A 20,497-nucleotide genomic window follows, 5' to 3' on the forward strand; every position below is an offset into this window, starting at 1 on the left:
CTAAATGAGCACCAAACTCCAGGGAGCTGTCTGAAACCCCCTCCCAAGCCTGCTGCTCTGCTATGGGGTGAGGTCTCCCTCTCCTCACAGTTGAGCAACAAGCTCCAGGAGAGCTGGCCTGGGGCAAGGGGTTCCTGGTAGCTTAGTCTGGTGCTCAGCTGGGTGGTTTTTTCAGCTTACACTTGAGCAGAAGTTATAGGAAAACTAGAAGGGAGTGAAAGGGGCTCCTCATCACCCAGAGAAGCTGCAGGTTATAGGGCAGCTAGCAGGGAGAAATGGGGCTACCTAAAAGCCCATCCCAGCTCTGCTAACAGGTTCTGCAGCTCCCTGTTGGGTAACCAACTCCAGAGGAATTAGCTGGGAACAACGGGGTTTCTGGATGCTTGCTTACTCCAAGCCTGGTACACAGCTAGGAGGTTCTTTATCTCTTAAATGAGCACCAAGCTCCAGGAAAGAGGTCAGGGGGCTGCCTGAAAGGCTGCTCCAAGCCTGGGAGTTTTGCCAACTCATAGATTAGCAGAAGGCTCCAGAGAAACTAGCAGGGAGCAACGCTTCTCCTTCAAAGCCTGTTCAAAGCTAGATTATCTCCTGGGAGCTTCTCAATTTCCAGCCAAGCAGCAGGCCACAGGAAAGCTATCAGAGAGCTTCAAATCCTGCCCACACGCTGGGAGGTCCCCTGATAACAGATAAGCTACAGGCTGCAGTGGAGCTGGAAGGGAGTCAGGGAGCTATCTGAAAGCCCATCCCAAGCCTGCTGCTCTGCTATAAGGTTCCTTGCCTCAAAGCTGAGCAACAAGCTCCAGGAGAGCTATCCTGGAGCACGGGGGTCCTGGCAGCTTGATCTGATACTCAGCTGGGAGGTTTTTCAGCTCATGTCTGAGCACAAGTTATAGGAAAACTAGTAGGGAGAGAGCAGGGCTCCTCAAAACCTGGGAGCCCCTCATCACCCAGAGAAGCAGCAGGTTATAGGGAAGCTAGAAGAAATGGGGCTGCATGAAACCCCATCCCAAGGTCAATGCTCTACTAAGAGGTTCTTCTTCACCTCCCTGTTGAGCAACCAGCTCCAGGGAGGTTAGCTGGGAATTAGGGGGTTCCTGAATGCTTACTCCAAACCTGGTGCTCAGCTAGGAGGTTCTTCATCTCCTAAATGAGCACCAAAGTCCAGGAAGGCTGGTGGAGAGGGGCTGCCTGAACAGATGCTCCAAGCCTGGGAGATTTGTTGGCTCCTAGATGAGCAGCAGGCTCCAGAGGAACTAGTGACAAACTTTTTAAAAGCCTGTTGCAGGCCAGATCTTCTGCTAGGAGCCTCTGGATTTCCAGCTGAGTCTCTGGCCACAGGGAAGCTAGCAAGAAGCTAGGGGGACACCTCAAATCCTGCCACAGAGCCTGGGAGGTCGTCATCACCGAGTGTAGCAGCAAGCAACTCCAGGAGAGCTGGGAGGTACCAGAACACTGCCCCGATCCTGCTCTGCTACGGAGGTTCCTTGCCTCCTAATAAGCTATAGCCTCCAAGAAAGTGAGGTCGGGGTGCCTGGAAGTATATTCCAGCCTCAACTTTTCCTGGGAACCTCCTGACTGCCAAATTCAAGCTGAGTATTGGGCTTCAGGAAAGCTGTCAAGCTGTGAACTTTCCAAAGCTCCCAGGGTGGTTTATTTGAGTCTTCACACTCAGGGCCAAGCTACAAGTGATGAATGACACTTGAACGGCAAGTGTATTTCTCCCTGTTCACTTGCCCTCCACTCAATCCACTTGCTGTTCAAGTGTCATTCGTCATGTGTAGCTTGGCCCTCAGTTGCTAAGTTAACTTGCTTTCCAGAGCTGAGAGTCTGCCTTGTTAACTCTGCTTGGGGGGCTTCGTATCTGAGGCCTGACGCAGCATGTGCAGATATAGAACAAACCTGAAAGTGTTTTCAGAGTCCTCCTGATTCCTTTCTGGACTTTGCTCTGAAAATCAGAAACTGGTGCAGAGAGCAGTAACGGATGGAGGATGGTGAGGCAGGGTAAACAGGTCAATAAAGCTGATAAGGTTAGGGAACCCAGGTTAGTTATAACCCAGGAAGACTGCTAGGAAGCTCACTTTTCTGGGTTCTCTTTTCAGCTCAGGATAGTCTAGCTGAATGATTTCTAGGGCAATCCTATGCAGAGTTACTCCAGTCTAAGCCCATTGACTTCAATGGGCTTAGACTGGAGTAACTCTGCATAGGATTGCACTGTTCATTTGGGAGGCTGAATGAGATGCTGGGGGAATAGTTCTCGCAAACATCACTTGCTAATTTATGTCAGATTGCTCTTAAGTACACAGGAGATGATGGTGGAGAGTGCCGTCAAGTCACAGCTGACTTAAGGGTGACACCTGGCAGGGTTTTCATGCCAAGAGACTAACAGAGGTGGTTTGCCACTGCCTGGCTCTGCAGCCCTGGTCTTCGTTGGAGGTCTCCCATCCAATTCCTAACTAAAGCCGAACATGCTTAGCTTCTGAGAGCTGATGAGATCAGGCTCACTTGAGCTATCCAGGTCAGGGAGCACAAAAGTTAGGCCAGTAGAAAAAGTGGCAATCATACCATGATGAGAAATATGAAAGAATGAAGAAAAAAAACCCTTGGGGGGAATGGTTGGGCACAACTGAGAATTTGTTCAGGTTCTAGATGAGGAAGATAGAGCCCGGGATGTGGTACCCTATCCTTAACTGTAGACATTATTTGTAGTGCATCTGGATGTATCTTAGAATATGTGGGAGACAAGGAAAGGACAGAGGGTTTTGATATGATTGCTAGCTGTCTAAAAGCTACCCTTGCCTTCAATGGCAGAAAATTAGCATGTGACACATTGAGAGACAGTTTGGTGTAGTGGTTAAGAATGCGGGACTCTAATCTGGAGACCTGGGTTTGATTCCCCACTCCTCCACTTGAAGCCAGATGGGTGACCTTGGGCGAGTCACGGCTCTCTGGAGCTCTCTCAGCCCCACTCACCTCACAGGGTGTTTTGTTGAGGGGATAATAATGACATACTTTGTAAACTGCTCTGAGCGGGTGTTAAGTCATCCTGAAGGGTGGTATATAAATCGAATGTTGTTGTTGTTGTTATTCATGGCATGGAGATTAGCAATATTACTTGTTAATGCCTACAGAATATGTTGCTGTTAAAGGCAAGGCCACAGGGGCGAACTGGAAAGTTGGACATCCTTTAAAGTTTACCAAACAAGCATAGACATAGGGCCAAGCTACACATGATGAATGACACTTGAACAGCAAGTGTATTTCTCCCTGTTCACTTGCCCTCCACTCAATCCACTTGCCGTTCAAGTGTCATTCGTCATGTGTAGCTTGGCCCAGAGGCTACCCAATGATCCTGTGGAACGAGCGGTGCCAACTTGTTCAGAATAATGGAGAAGAGAACAGAGCGGGGGCTGGGAAGCAGTACATAATAATGCTCTTTTCTATATTCTGTAAAACTTCACTTACTGAATAAAGACAAAAGCACAGGAGCAGGTAAGGCTATTATTTTGGCTAGTTGGCAATCCTGGCTAGGGCAAAGAGTCGGAGGTTTAAGGCCACAGAGCATTAGTACTGGCATCTAAGGGCCAAACTACAAGTGACGAATGACCCTTGAACAGCAAGTGTATTCCTTCCTGTTCACTTGCCCTCCACTTGCTCTCCACTCAATCCACTTGCCATTCGAGTGTCATTCATTACTTGTAAGTTAAGACTGGGAGACCAGTAAGCGATGGCACTTGGAGGAATTCGGGTGGGCAAAAAAAAACCCTGAGAATGAGAGGGGAGACGGGGATTGGAGGTGGACAGGAGAACCAGCATTTTATCGCTCCTAAGCTTTTGGCAGCAGCCAGATATTTAACAGGTGAAGCTTTTCATCACATGAAGGTAAAGATTTGGGGAAAGCTTCTCCAGGCTAATCTTCTTTGTGTCGAGCTGTTCCTAAAGAAACAAGAGCAGGGCTACGAAGAAAACTGGTAACATTGGCCCCATGAATACATGAAGCGGCTTTATACTGAGACAGGCCAATTGCCTACTGTTACTAGAAATGACCCCTGGTTTCTGGAATCCTTCCCTAATAAATCATTCCCTTTTGTCCCCATTTTTGCCTTTGGGAAATCTCTTGCTAAAATTTTGGCAGTAATAGATTTCCATTCTTGGAAGTTCAACTCCGTCTCAAAGGCCTCCAGGTCTTAAATGGCTAGATAGGGAGTGGAAGCATTTTGCCTTGAATGTATGTGCGTGTACATTAAGTTATGCACAGACTATTTCACATGCTGGAGAGATGTTTGTTGAGCTGTTGGTAACATTGCAGAACAATTGTGTTTTTTAATGCATACCTTTACCCTGCGGGGTTAGTAAATAGCAAAGGACAGGTGACTGCAGAATAAAGGAATAGAGCAGTTCAAATGTAGCATTCAGCAGTGTAGAATGGGGAGAGGCAAGGTTCTCAAGAAAAAAGGGGACATGTTGCCTTTTCATTGTGAATAGTTGGAATGTATAGACAGAACGACAAGAGAAGCAGCAGGCAGCCAAGGGAGTTCTGATCCTATGATGGAAAGGGGAGTAAGACACACTACAGCTGTGAACCAACTTAACAGATATACCTTCAGCCACTAAATCCTTGCAGTTGGTTATAGTACCAATGATTCTTTCACAAAGGGCAAACATTACAATTCACGAAATGTACAGTATATGGATTTAAGATTATTAGCACTGCAACTGCAAAGTATACTCTAGTGCTGCATCTTTACTTGTTGAATTTCTGCCTTGCCCCATTTGTTTCTCCTACACTACTATACATACTTGGCTGGGCTTAACAGCACTAAACATGGGTGTTGTCTGTTCTCTTAGGAAGTATATGGATGATGCACAACGCATGTTTCTGGTTGTGCCCTCTTGCTTCTTAAACCAGTTTTGAGAATGTTGGACAGGGCTAAAGGGCATAATTTATTTCCTAGTGAGTGGTGGGGAAACAGATGGTAATTTGTGGGGCAGGCTAGGCCAACAGACTGCCAGTCACTGAGAATGGACAGTGAGTCTTCTGCATTTAGAAATCAGAGCTAACATTTTCTGTGCAAATATATTTGGCTTTATTTCCACCAGCTAATGAGGTCCATAGATTCTCTGGCACAGCTTGCTCATTTATTACCCTGTTTCTTTCAACCACTGCTTGCTCTCTTAGTTAGTTAAATATATAAGAAGGCAGTAAACCTGTAGCAACTAGGGTTGCCAACCACCAGGTGGGCCCTGGAGATCTCCCAGCACCATAATTCTCCGAACTACAAAGATCAGTTCTCCTGAAGAAAATGGTTGCTTTGGTGGATGGACTCTGTGGCATTCTCCCCTGTTGTGGTCCCTCCCCCCTCCAAACCTCACACTTTCTATGATCCACCCACCAGACCTCCAGGAATAGTCAAACCAGGAGCTGGCAACCCTAGTAGCAACAGATGGCAAAGAAATAAGTGGAAGTGAGAACAGAGAAAGTTAAAAGAGGGCAGAGAATTTTAAGACATGTGGCAACACGCTATGTTGCCTGAGACAGTAAGGGACAGTTTTTGACTCCAAACAAAAGTCAAAGACCACAGTTTAGCACAGTAAAAACATTACCCGTTTTTGTGAGTCTGCTCCCAAAACACAAAATTCTTCTTGACAATAAAGGTCTTTGCATGGTTGAGTCTGTGACTTGACGTTTAAGATCTCCCTCCACAGATAAAGGCTGAATTCTTAGAGAGGGCTACATATTATGCAACTTATCTCCCCAATTTTTCTTCTCTTGCAGCGTGCAACCACAGGGGCTGCAATTTTAAGAGGGAAATATGCAGAGGAGGCATTTATCATTCCTCAGATCCAGTCCCATCCCCACCCCCACCCCAAATGCTACCTCTAATGGCTTTTACTCCCACTTGGGAAAAATGTGTCTATAGACTGCAATTTAGATCTCAAAGAAAATCATATAAAAATCCCCTCCACAAAGGAATATGCCATACCCGGAAGAAGTCGAGGCCAAACCATTCTACCCTGAGATCTTTGGTGTAAAGAATTTTTTGCATGGAGCAACTCACAGTCCCCTGAGCCCACCTTTGCAGTGGTAAAGCACAGGTTTACCAACTCAGGGGCAACTACTCATTTCCCTTAGTCCCACTTCAGTAGTAGATAGCCTTGCCCACTATCTCCGAGCCACTATCTAACTTAATGTTCCCTTTGACACAAATCATGCTCCATTCTGATGTGGCTGTAAGCTCCACCCACCCCACCCTATTAATCACTGAGGTATGCAGAAGAAATTCTTTCCCATAGCACCACATGTTCAGTTTCACACACAAACCCTACGTGATCTTTGAATTGGAGTAAAATGCCAATTCACAGACAGGAGTCAAGAAGAGCTTTTAATGTGAACAGTTATATGGCAATTTAGAAACAAGAAGACAAAATTCAGAGAGAATCAGTGTGCCAATGGCTAGTGTCAGAGCTATGAGTATTCTGCTAGAAGTCACCATTATACAATTGTCAGCTTCTATTTTTCCCTCTTAAAGTAAGTTTCTGCTCCTCACGACTGTGACAATAAACTTGAAAGTGTTTGGGCAATACCCAATCTCACTATATGCTATAAGTGGGGGGTATGGTACAATATGGTACAGTACAGTATGGCCTGATCTTGTCAGATCTCAAAAGCTAAGGAGGGTCAATATTCAGATAGGGAACCACTGAGGAAGGCTCTGCAGAGGAAGGTAAAGGTAAACAACCTCTAGTTCTCACTTGCTATCCAAATCCCTTTGTTCGGATTGCCCTACGTCTGTTGCAGCTTAACGGCACATGCATCCATCCATAGTACAGGTAGTTCAGTGGTTCCAATGTGCAAGGCATCTCCTTATGAAAAGCAACACCAAAAATTATGTAATTGCCTTAATTCCAGGATGCTTTTGAGCAGAACCCTAGAAGTATTAGTGCATGGAAGTATCTCTTGGTTTAAGCTATCAAACAGAGTGGTTGGGGGAATGGCAAAATAGTATCTTGTAAGCTACCATTAACCCTTGGAAGGCATGTGTGGGGAGCACATTATCACCCTGTCTCTTTCTTTCTGCCCCCCAGCAACAGCCAGAGCCCCAGCTGTTTTCCCATTGTCACCATGCTACGAAGACCCTTCCTCCGCCTCCCAGGTCACCATGGGCTGCTTGATCCGCGATTACTTCCCTGAGCCAGCCACAGTGCAGTGGAATTCAGGAGCTATCTCCTCCGGCATCCAGAACTTCCCTTCATTATTGCAGTCATCCAGTGGCCACTACATTTTCAGTAGCCAGCTCACCGTTCCAGGCTCCAGCTGGCAATCCCAGAAATTCCAATGCAATGTTCAACACGCAGCTACCAGCACCAGAATCAACAAAGAGATCGAAGGTGAGTCTTTCAGCTTTTTTGTTGCTTCCTTTCTTCTACCTTTAATGGGCAATAGATGGGCAAGAATGAGGGAAAGTTGACTGCGTTCATGGTGAGATCTGGAATAGTTACATTGGAGTGCCTCGGACCATCCTCCAAGTAGCCTTCCACCAAGTGAAGTGTCTCTTCTTCAAAGAAGATCTCAGCATTCCTTAGGCCTAATCATCATGCATGGGAAACAAGGAGAGCTACTGCTCTACCCTCCCTCGTGTAAGGGTAGGCAAAGAGATTAGTCATTGTTTTAGAGAAAAGATACTTTCTGAAGAAAAAATTCACAACAGGGAAGCAAGTCTGATAAGCACAGATGATGAGGTTGTTCCAGGCCTGAGGAGCAGTGTGGCCAAGTCAGAAGGACACAGAATGAGGTATCAGCAGTGGAATCAGCTGCCTAGGGGTGTGGTGGGCTTTCCCTTATTGGCAGTCTTCAAGAAGTGGCTAGACGAATATTTGTCAGGGATGCTTTAAGCTGTTCTTCCATTGGGCAGGGGATTAGACTAGATGGTCTGTAAGACCACTTCCTACTCTATGATTCTTACTATCATGACCACTGGGATTGGGCGGCTCATGTTCATGATGCAGCAAGGCTCTTCCTCATCCCCAGAAATGTTTTAATATGTGTTATATTGAGTTGGGTTTTAGCGAGAGTGCAATACTCGCTAGAAGCATGCATCATTCTCATGTACCTCCTCTCATTTCAGCCTGCCGTAAGAAGGGCCCAGTGCCCCCGGAAGTCCTCCTCCTCCATTCCTCCTGCAACCGCAACACAGATCGTGCCACCATTCAGCTTGTGTGCCTTATCTCGGGCTTCTACCCTGGTGCAGTCACAGTGAACTGGCTGGTAGATGGACAATCTGGGATGTTGCCTGCATACACTGAGAAGCCCAGGAAAGATACCATCGGAGACACCTTCAGCACTACCAGCTCAGCCAATGTTACTCAAGTAGACTGGAAAGAGGGGAAGACATACACCTGCCAGGTGATCCACCAAGATCGCAAAGTGGAAAAACATGCCACAAAATGCAGAGGTAAATTATAACTGCTTAGCCGGGATTCGACTGGGTTCTTGTTGCTCAGCATGGATTAAGGAGAGAAGTAGGGGAGAGATCTTTCAGTGTCAAAAGGATTACCCCGGGGGTTACTCATTCAGAAATGCATAACTAGTTTTATTATGGCCCATTGGGCCTAGGAAGGGCTCCCTCCCCTCTCAATCTGCCTTCACACCCCTACTGTCTTCTGGTTGATGGATTCCAGCCTGGTTGTAGGATTATCTTGGTCCTGAGTGTCTTCCTAGTGCACTCTAATTCCTATGCAGCCACTGTTAGTTGTCCTGTGAGCAGCAATTTATCTGCTTAGCTCCACACCTGAGGTGCATCAGTTGACCAGCATGCCCTAGATGCCTGCTTGCTTCTTTCAGTCATCATCTGCCAACGTGTGTTCCTTAATCTGCTGTAAGGAACACACTTCTTAAATGGATGCTAACTCCTCAAATTGTGAAGATCTGAGGAGACCCTCCATAAGAGAGCCGTTGCTGTTCCCAGATTTGCTGTTTCATAAGGCTGCCATTAGGGAAGGGGGGGAACAAACAAGCTAGGGTTATCCAGAGGTACTCCTGATCTTGCTAAATTGTAGTGGTGATTCAGAAACAGTGGGGAATGGCAGATTAGACCAAGAAATAATTAACAGAGTGAAAAAAGGTAGGGGGAGACTAGGGACTTAACATGGGTTCTTGCATCCCCAGGTGACAGCGGCGAGTCTACAGCCAATGGTGTTAAGGTCTCCATCTTACCCCCAACTCCGGCTGACCTATACATGAATGGAGAACCCAAGCTCACCTGCGTGGTGTCTCATCTTGAAAGCGATGAGGGGCTGAAAGTGCGCTGGTCCAGGGAGAATGTAGGGACCCTGACCCCCGAACCAGAGGTGGTCACACAAGAATCAGATGGCACCTTCACCATTAAGAGCCCCCTGATCATCTCCAAGCAAAGTTGGCTGGCGGGGAACATTTACACTTGCAAAGCTGAACATTCAAGCTTTGTTTCTCCCTACTCTAAGACAATTGCCAAGAAAACAGGTAAGGAAGGAAACGGGTTCTACTACCATGTGTGACTCTTGGCTTTATTTTCTAGTAGCCCCCTAAACAGGGATACCTGAGCAGAATCGGCATACCTTGAAATAGTTGCATTTTCCCATGAGCAAGGAGGATGGTGGCAGATGTGAATTTTCTTCCACATGTAGGAAGTGGCCTCATAGATATATCGGTGCCTGGGGAGGTCTATACAATCATCTCACCATCTCTGATCATAGGATCTTGTAGTTATCCAAAAGTTTTCTTCTCTGAAGAAGGGAGCTTTGACTCTCAAAAACTCATACCCTGAAAACCTTGTTTGCTTTTGAGGTGCCAGAAGATGCAGATCCTGCTTTTTTAAGGTAGAATTTGTACCTTTGTTTCTGGACGTGAACGCAATGAGAGTAGGGCTTGCTTTATTATTTCCCAGAAAGGCTTAGTACTTCAAGGTAAACACAGAATGCAGGAGGAGTCTAGGATGTCATCAGGTAGCTACAGTGAACACACCCCACCTAATGTGGAAAATTACAAGAAATGTTCTCCTGCACATTGTGTGTGTGTGTGTGAAAGAGAGACAGATAATGAAGGCACATAATGTTGTATAGCTCTGTCAAAATTACCTTGGACAGGCCTTTGTCTTAAACTGAATGATGGTTACCTTTCTCTCTGCTACCTTCTGCTTTTCTTCACAAGGCAAACGTACCCAACCCCAAGTGCTCCTCTTCCGCCCCCACAACGAAGAGTTGAAATCTCGCGATCCAAACGTATCCATTACCTGCCTGGTTAAAGGGTTCAATCCTGAGGACATCTCCATCAAATGGCTTGAGAATCACAACGCCGTGGCTGGAAACAACCATGTTACCACCCAGGTCCAGATGGACAGCGATCAAGATTCCTTTTTTGTCTACAGCAAGCTGACAGTCCCCAAGGCTAACTGGAACGATGGCCATTCTTTCACCTGCCACGTAGTCCACGAAGGGTTCAGCATGAAGTATACCCAAAGGACCATTGAGAAAACTCAGGGTAAAAAATGAAGACCGTCTCAGCATTGTTACCTTCCCCCCACCCAATCCACTGAATTGTCTCTAGCATTGTCAGACTTAACCCTGTGTAAATAATTTCCATGCATTCATGTGTGGTTAACTGCCAAATAAAAGAGAAATCACCCAAAGGCTCAAACACAAATATTCTTTATGACCTCTTCCTGGGGCACCAGTGACTTGTGTGGGATGGGTGGACAGGTTCTTGAACTGAGCTGTCTCAAGGTAGATTGCTCAAAAGCAAAGTGTCAGAGGTGAAATGTCTTTTTCGTAGTCCTATGGGTATCCCTTTTTTCCACCTAGGATCTTAAAGCTGAAGTTATCCCCTTTTAATTTCGCAACAACCCTGTGAAGTAAGTCAGAGCAAGAATGGTCTATCCATGGCCACCCAATAAATTTCATGACCATGTATTCATGGTGGTGGGGGGGAGGTATTTGGGAATTTCCTGCATTCTGCAGGGGGGTTGGACTAGATGACCCTAGACATCCCTTCCAACCCTGTGATTCTATGACTCTATGTAGTGAATTGATCTCCATCCATCACTCTGCCCAATATTCCACACAGACTTCTCTCATTACACACTAAGACTCTCTCCATTTTTTTTTGAGTTGAGGGTGTGATATTCAGGAAACTTATGATATGAAGAAGGGATTTTAATTAACAATTAGCTTACAAGTCTCCCCTCAGAGATTCCATCGTGGCTTCAGCTCCCTCTCTCCCCCCTTATCAAACACCTCTCTTTACCCTCTGCCACCAGGCCTTTAAGTATTTAAACCAGTCAATCAAGTAAGAGCTGTAAAATTCTACACCACAAAAGCCAAGTTCACTCCATCATTCTGTGTCTTTTCACATTTTAAAAAACCCTGTTATATAATACAAGGGAAGGCAGCATGGCAGAGCCTGATTGCGTCAGATGTCAGAAGCTAAGCAGGGTCAGTTGGTGGTTTCTTGGGCAACCACCAAGAAAGACTCTGCAGAAGAAGGCCATGGCAAACCACCTCTGCTTCCCACTTGCCTTGAAAGCCCCTTGCTGGGGTCACCATAAGTCGATTGTGACTTGACAGCACATACGCTCACAGACATATAATACAAGACAGGGAAACAGCATCCTGACCTGCCTGAACTCAATTCACGTTATAGTTGTGGAAGCAAAATATAGGTGTTTTTTGAGATATTAAAGTGAGCAAATATGGATATATAATGTCATGTGCACAGATACGCCACAGGATAAAACCAGAGCAAGTTGACATAACTGTAATGGGAAATAACGAAATGCTTTCATGTCACACTCTCCAAAATAAATAAATATAAAATAACCTTGCCTAAATAACATCAATATGCCCATGTATAACATCCTGTCAATAATAGAAAGATGCAGGGAACTCCCTCTTTTCGTGTCTTAATCCTACACAAAGTCCCTAAATATTGATCTGTAAGTACAAGCAACTCAGAGCTGCCTCATAATGAGTCTCATCAATGGTCCATTCAACCCCCTGACAGCGAGGTCATCTTATAGACAACGTTAAAAAGAGATAAGACAAATAGGCCTATAAGCATCACAGCTTGTAACACAGAGCCTCCATGTTCAGCTGCTATACCTCTTAATCAGTTGGTGAAGGACAAAAATCAGAGGAAAGGCTAATGCATTCGTGTTGTGATTATGGGCTTCCCAGAAGCATCTGTGGGACTGTCGATTGCTAGAAAAGATACAGACTTGGTATTATCCAGCAAGGCACATTTTATCTCCTGATCTCGGACAGATGTCTCTCCCAGCCAGGTTTCCTAAGATCATTTTAATTAGAGGAATGGATCTTATGATGGCACAAAATGCACAAGTGTTCTAGCTATGACCACCTAATGGCAAGTAAATACCATGTCAGGTGGACATTTCGGACTCCTTCCCTTTGCATTTAAGATCACTGCAGACAAATCCATATTGCAATTGTGTTCTGCATTTATCAGGGACTTAGTAGTACCACACTAGAGTTTTCCACAAGTAAAAAGTATCTTAATCGAAATGACTGAAATTGGTGAGCCAAGCCAGCATGGACCATGTGCATGGGTAGATCTAGTGAGTGGATGCAATATAAGGAAGATTGATTCGGGAAAATAAAGAATTCATATGTGCCCCAAAGAAGCATTTATCTACTCGGACAGCTCTAACATATAAGGGGTTAAACTTCTCTGTTAAAGGCGGAGAAGAAGGGATTTCCAGGCACATTTGATCCCTTATTTTGTATAGAAGCATAGAACTCTGCCTTTGTTTTTCTCACATCTACATAACAACGGTAAATTAGCTTCACTGTCATTGTTTCCCCCCCCCCCACAAACTTTCCTAGAAATTATACTGAAATAAGAATACTGAGAATACTTTGTGAGAGATCCCTCGCCTCTTCACAGAATGAGTTTACGGGTGACCTTGTGGGATTACGCTCCCTCTGGAATGCTCATTGGTTAACATTCCTAAAAAAAATGCCTAGTTATACTGTGGCGATGCCATTTTCTCTTCTCAAAAGACTTCTCTGACACACAGTGGATGAAGAGAAATAACCAATGAATGAAAGATAACCAGCAGGGACAAACACTCAATAACAAGTGTTGAGAGCACTGAACACTGAGGGCCAAGCTACACATGACGAATGACACTTGAACAGCAAGTGTATTTCTCCCTGTTCACTTGCCCTCCACTCAATCCACTTGCTGTTCAAGTGTCATTCGTCATGTGTAGCTTGGCCCTTATTTATTATTAAAGAAAATGTATATCCTGTCTTTTTGTCCCCACAATGGCCCCCATAGTAGCTAGCTACCAAATTAAAAGCATACATAATAAAATTACATTAAAACCAATCAAAACAACCACAAATCATCATTAAAACAATTAAAACCCGAGTTAAAACATGCGAAGATATAAACGCAAAACATTTAAAACAATTAAAACATTGGGCGTGAAGCAGCGATCACTGAGGGAATGCCAAGTGAAACAAAAGTCTTCCTCCGCTGACAGAAGATGGCAACAGAAGGGGACAAATGAATTTCCCTCAAGAGACGAGTTCCAGAGTTTCGCTTCAACAGCTGAGAGGGTCCTCTCCTGGTTTGCCACCAGCCTAATTTTAGGAAGCAGTGGTATCCAAAGCACAGCCTCCAAAGATGAGCAGAGACATCGGGTGGGCTTAGAAGGAAGTAGGCACTCTTTCAGGAATGATGGTCCCAAACCATATAGGGCTTTGAAGGTCAACATCAACACCTTCTGCCCGGAAACAAATTGAGAGCCAGTGTAGATGGGCCAAGACTGGAGTGATATGATCCCTATGACCCACTCCACTCAACAGTCACTTTGCACAGTGTGATAGACATGTGTTCACATTCATGCCCAAACCTAGAAAGATCTGAAGCATATACAATAATAACAACAACAACACTCAATTTATATACCGGCCTTAAGGACAACTTAATGCCCACTCAGAGCAGTTTACAAAGTATGTTATTATTATCCGTGCAACATTCACCTATGAGGTGGGTGGGGTTAATAGAGCTCTGGAAGAGCTGTGACTGACCCAAAGTGACCCAGTTGGCTTCAAGCGGAAGAGTAAGGAATCAAACCGTGTTCTCCAGATTAGAGTCCTGCTGCTCTTAAGATAGGGTTGCCAGCCTCCAGGTAGTGGCTGGAGATCTCTCAGAATTCCAGCTAATCTCCAGGCCATAGAAATCAGTTCCCCTGGAGAAAATGGGTGCTTTGGAGGGTGGATTCTCCTAGGAATTTAATGAGGCATATTTTCTCTACCCTCCCTTTGTGAAGTTAGGTTCAAGTTAGAAAAGGATGCGGGAGAAAATTGTTTAGAGCTAATGGTGAAAATAAAGATAATGCATGTGGCACAAAAGCATTCCAGAATAAGCTAATACACACATTTTAAAAAGAACACACGCATGAGAACAGAAGTTATGCTCACTTCACACTGAAAAAATACAGTAATCAAAAATTTTGGAGCAGTGTTTTATTAACTTCACTTGAAAAAGATAGTCACCGGATGGTAAAGGTTATGCCATGCAATGATTTTCTTGGCCTCATGTTTGTCCTCTTGCATTTACACACACACACACACACAAATACCAATTCACAGTTTAATCCCTCATTATTCCTTTCTTCAGTTTCCATTTGGCCACTTAATGTAGTGGTTAATGCTAGGCTTGAAGTCTATAGACCCACTCTCTTCCCTGCTTTGTCATGAAGCTCTCTGGGTGGCCTTTCTTAGTAAATCACTTCCTCATAAAATAGACTCGTTACGGCTGAATTAAGACATTTCTACCCACTGCCCAACTACCACGATACGTCTACAGGATTATTTCCAGTTGTTTTCAATTTCTTGTTGACATAGCTCAATATGGCTTGCTTTTGCCGTCTGGTGAATTAGTCCCTCAACTGTTTTCAACACAACTCATTAAGACCTAGACCTCAGTAGTGTTGCAGAAATTACATGGGAAGTCATAGTGTGGAAACCACTGGGAAAAGGTTACCCAACAAAATCGTCACAAGAATTAAACTTAGAAGAACAGTGCTGCAATATGGTGATACAAGAAACCAAGTTTTCTCTGAGTAAAGTTATTCTGTAGGACTAGGCCAAAAGATCAACGGGGGATAAAAAGGCTGGATCCAACCAACATTTCTGCTCATTCTTGCCCAATTCCCTGTCTTACTGCTGTATTCATCCCTCATGGTTTTTGTACCTACAGATCTCATGAGCCCCAACCCAGCCTTTGTGGGTATTCATTACTTTTTCACCAGCAGAAAAGCTGGTTGGATCCCACCCAAGGTCCCAAAAGATCATGCATCAAACCACTATTCTAAAATGCAGATGACAATATTTACTCACAGGAACACTGCATCATGAGTTTTCCACTCTACAGCAGTCTAAAGAAAGAAGAACGAATGATGCAGAACCCATAATGCAGCGTGTATAGTGCACATGTGTGAGCAAGATTATTTGGTACCTTCATGACACTAAAGGAGGGAAGAGAAAACAGCATGAACAGTACCTGTTGACCCAAAGGAAGTTTGCAGGGAAATCAATGACTTTACAAAAGGCAAGCCAGTTTCTTGGTGGAATTTTGCCTCAGGTTATTATTAATCACTTCGTAAGGATATAGTCAAGATGCATGGACAAGGAAGTTCAAAAGGTTATAGGGTTGGTGGAAATCGGTATGGGTCCTATGGAAAGATTTAAAAGATTGTTTATTTTTATTTCATTTATTCATTTTTTATACCACTTCTCTTCAGTTAAGATCTCAAAGTGGTTCACAAAAATTGCAACAGTTAAAAACAATACAAAAATATAATATTTAATAAAATCACAATAAAACAGCCTAATACAAGTCATTAAAAACACCCTAGTCCCAATCCTACCCTATAAAAGCCTGCAAATAATATAAAAATTACAAGTAGATAAAAATGTACAGCAATTTTCTCTGCCTCACAAAAGAATATTAGATTGCAGAGGTATGCCGAAATAGTTCTGCGTTAGATTTTAGTCTGGGGCAATTCACCTCTGTAAATTGACATCTCTTTTCTTCTATCCCAGAATTCTTTGTATCAACTTATGATGATTACAGTGATGAAAAAGTGGAAGAACTGGACAGCCTGTGGACCACCATCTTGATTTTCTTCATCCTCTTCCTCCTCAGCGTCTGCTATAGCGCCACCGTGACCCTGTTCAAAGTGAGTGAGAGGGAAGTTACAGCCCTACATCTACATCTTGCAATGGGAAGGAGGAGAGAGAGGAAAGAGAGAAATGCAGAATATTTTGTGTTGTGATTGTAAATTGGTATGTGGTTTAGTATTGCCACCTTAGAGTTAGCCGTTGGACACAGCTCCGTTTCATAGATCCAGAGGCAGGGCTTTTTTTCAGCTGGAACACGGTGGAATGGAGTTCCAGAACCTTTTAAAAATGGTCACATGGCTGGTGGCCCCGCCCTCTGTGCCACAGAGGACAATCTAAACTCCCATCTGTCTGAAGATCAGGGGGCGGGGCCACTAGCCATGTGACCATTTTCACCGAGGGCAACCCACTGAGTTCCACCACCGCTTAAAGCCCTGTCCAGAGGAGTTAGCTGTGTTAGTCTGTAGTTGCAAAATAGTAGAGTCCAGTAGCACCTTTCAGACTAAGCAACTTTATTGTAGCATAACCTTTCAAGAACTCCACCCCGGTTGTTCTATAGCTCTTTCATGTATGTATATATAAGCTTTTATACCACCTTTCTCCATAACACGTGGACTCAAAACAGTTTAAAGATATACCTATAAAACACTATAACATCACCTCAGAGGCAATTCAGGAAAAAATAAAGTCTGACTGGAAATAAATGACACAGGAGATTCTAGCCATGCGTAGCTGTTCTCGTTTCAGGTGGAAGGCAGGTTTCTCTGACCTCCACACATACTAACCCGAGGCACTTATCTAAGCCCCAAGAAGGTATTCTTCAAAATGAGCCACAGGCTGAGAGCCAAAGGCTAAAGGTTAAATTAACTCCTGATCAGTCCCATTGTCACCTCCAAATTGTACTATTCTCAGAAAGGACGGGCTGGCAGCCAGCACCCAATCTGTGTGTGTTAGCACACCTGGTTCAGCAGCACTCCAAGTTTTAGCACTTCTGTAGTATAGTTGCGCTAAGTCAATTTGCCTCTGCAGCTCGCCCCAAACCTGAACAGTATAGGCTCAGGGGGTATCATTTCCATATCTCCTGGGATCTGATGAAGGGAGCGTTGACTCTCAACCGCTCTCACCCTGGAAATCTAGTTGGTCTCTAAGGTGCTACTGCACTCGAATCTTGCTCTTCTACTACAGGCCAACACAGCTATCCACCTGAAACCATGGGCAATTCCGCACATCCCAGCATAGCGCTATACTCGCACAATGAGGGCATCTTCCTGGAGTGATTGCTGATGTCATTGTGCCTTGAGGCGCAATGACATCAGAAATCGCACCAGGAAAACGCCCCCAGTGCACAAGTATAGCGCTATGCTGGGACGTGCAGAATCACTCCATCTTTCCCTTGACGTTGCTGTATGGGAGAAATTGGGGAGTGGGGCAAGTTTAACCAACACCACCCCTTTAAGCTACTGGGAAGGAAGGAAAGGGGATCATAGGATATGTGCCTCACAGCACATATTCCCGGACTCCAGTTCCTCTGCTACCCACCACAAAATTCTAGCCTGAAGGGAAACAAGAAGTAGGCTGTTTCCTTCACTTAGGGCCAAGCTACAACTGACGAATGACACTTGAACGGCAAGTGTATTTCTCCCTGTTCACTTGTCCTCCACTCAATCCACTTGCTGTTCAAGTGTCATTCGTCACTTGGAGCTTGGCCCATGGTCAGATAGAGAGTTTGCACCTGCCCTCATACAGCTGGGTTTCAATCCCACACACCACCCTCTGTCTCTCCATTTTAAGGGCTTTTCCTCCTTTTGGTGGAAACCTGTATTTTTATGCCTGCCTGGGGTTTCCCCCAGGTATGTAGGACACCACCATAGTCTGTGATAGTCTCCATTTTATTGCCTTTCTGGTTGGGCACAGGGATATTATAGGGAATGCATCCATTAAAATGTTCCGTTAAAAATAAGAAAAATGAGATGAAGAGAGGCAAAGAGATTTGAATGGTTGCTTTATTGACTGGGTTGAGATGCGAAGGAAGAAAGGCCAGTTAGAACAATATACTTGTGATGGAATTTGTCAATCTTGTCTCATATTAACTCTGCTCTGTGTCTCCCACCATTCTCACCCCCCACCCAACAGGTAAAATGGCTTTTCTCCACTGTGATGCACTTGAAGAACAAGCCAGCAGGTCCCGAATACAAGAATGTAATCCAGGGGATACTATAGGCTCGTGTTCCTGGGAACCTCATCCTACAGGCTTCACAAATGGCATAAGAAGAAAGGGGCATTAAAGAAGTTGGTGGTTACACACCAGTTTTCACTCTGAAAACTTCCTGGTCTTATAATGCAACTGGTTTCCCACTGGCACCCATCACATATAACCACTTCTCCCATCCAAGGAGAGAGACATGTACCTACACTGTTGTGAAAAAAGCCTTCTGACTCAGCTACCTCAACTGACCTCCGTTCTAATTTCTATCACAGAACCGGACCATTGCTTTTGTGCACGCACACACACACCACTCTACCGTGTGCTGAGCCTATGTGTCCTTCATCTCCATCAACCCTTCTCACATACACAATCATGCTTCCAGTTGGAGCTAAACTTGGAAAACTCAGACCTTCTGTGTGTTGAATGTGTGTTAAGTGCCATCGGGTTGCTTTTGACTCACTGTGGTATGAAATAGCTCTATTGGTATTCCATCTATTCCAGATAATTTGTTTCTCCCAATTGCTTTGAGTGCAGCTTTCACTTCCTAAGATTTCTGGTTCTTCGTCAAAAGATTCTTCTTTGAAGGAATCTGTCATCCTTCCATCTCTTCTGTACAGTTCTTCAGTGTATTGTTTCCATCTTTTTTATATATTGTCCAGATCAGATACTGGCAGTTTTCACACATCTTACCAGCTCCAGTGTGTCGCATAAAGCTCCTGCAAGGACAGTGTTTTCCTGCCGCAATTTCACGCGAGAACCAGGAAATCGCGGCAGGAAGACATTGGCCTTGCAGGAGCTTTGCGTGCCGTACCAGAGCCGGTAAGACGTGTGAAAATGGCCACTGTATTTCCGTGTTGGTCTTTCAGCATCCCTAAGTGTGGTTTAATTTTCCTTTTGATTTTCTGGCTCTTGTGGAACAAGTCTCCTTTTCTTTTTTTTTTAAATTTTTATTGGAATTAGAAATATTTTGTCATTTATAACAATCAAAATACTCTAATATTCCAGTTCTAACCCCCTCCCTTCCCCCCCCCCCCGTTTGTTGACTTCCAACAGTTTTACAACCCTTTGTCTATTCTTCCCCTACTCATTTCAACTTATTTTGTCAATTAAACATATACTTTCACACTCTTCTAAGCTAATCTATTATAACACAGTGCTAAGTCAGTTTCCCTTCACTTATCAACTAACTAATATATTCCTGGCATATTATTCAATAGTAATAATACTGGTAATATTCTCAATATCCTGTACTCTAACTTATTCATTCTAATGTCATCAATATGGGACAAACAATTTATCCCTCCCTATACATAACTTGAGTACTCATAAGTGATGAATACATTTATAAGTCAACCAATTTAACTTATACTCTATATGTTACTCTTTACTTCCTCTTAGGAACAAGTCTCCTTTTCCTTGTTCTCTTCCAGTTCTTTGCTCTGGTTTATTAGAATAGATTTCTTTGTCTCTGCGTGCACACAAAGTAAATGTCTCTTGTCTCTTTCTTGATGATTAGTATTCCTCATTATTTTTCCTCCCCTCCCCATGTTTTTCAGAATGATGAATGCTACCAAGGGAATTTCTGTTGGCTTCATATGTTGCATTTTTTTATTATAACCATTGTTTTTACTGAACAACAATAAATATGTACAGAAGTAAATTCATCTCCTGAGTTTGATGAAGTCACCTCTTTCTTCCTTCAGAAACTTTTGGGAAGGAATTTCAGACCATTCTGCCCATTCTCCCTCCCTCTCCCTCACTCCCATTTAGGGTGGCAGTTTCTCGCCAGAAGAGTACCTATAGGGGATCTCTTTTCCATGGCTCACCCTTCACTCCTCAGGTGTGACTTACAGTACACCAGAGGCTGGAGACAAACAATAGTAGGTTTTTCAGCAAGGTGAAAGTTTTCTCCTCATGGTTTGTACACACACACACAAACTTCTAGTTTTAATATTGTTTCAAAAACCTTGTGGATCCAATGCCACAAAAGATGTAAGAAACACTGAGACCATTGCTGCACCTCTCTCTTCAGCTTCAGCTTCCTTCAAGCCAATGGTCTCTCTCCAGCTATAGGTACATGTAGCTACACTAATGGATTGGGTGTATTAG

The 20,497-nt window shown here is 44.2% G+C and overlaps 1 gene segment (V, D, J or C); it reads left to right on the forward strand.

The window, feature by feature from the left end:
* The window catches only part of LOC129339983 (immunoglobulin heavy constant gamma 3-like), a 33,226-nt gene extending 13,035 nt beyond the window's left edge, over nt 1–20,191 (forward strand). Inside the window, 6 exon segments of the C gene segment in view lie at nt 7,152–7,386; nt 8,124–8,450; nt 9,164–9,496; nt 10,184–10,513; nt 16,105–16,241; nt 20,159–20,191. Of these exon segments, the coding sequence occupies nt 7,152–7,386; nt 8,124–8,450; nt 9,164–9,496; nt 10,184–10,513; nt 16,105–16,241; nt 20,159–20,191 (1,395 nt within the window).
* The last annotated feature ends 306 nt before the right edge of the window (nt 20,192–20,497 follow it).

Source organism: Eublepharis macularius, chromosome 12 (genome assembly GCF_028583425.1).
Source record: "Eublepharis macularius isolate TG4126 chromosome 12, MPM_Emac_v1.0, whole genome shotgun sequence".
NCBI classification, from domain to species: Eukaryota; Metazoa; Chordata; class Lepidosauria; order Squamata; family Eublepharidae; genus Eublepharis; species Eublepharis macularius.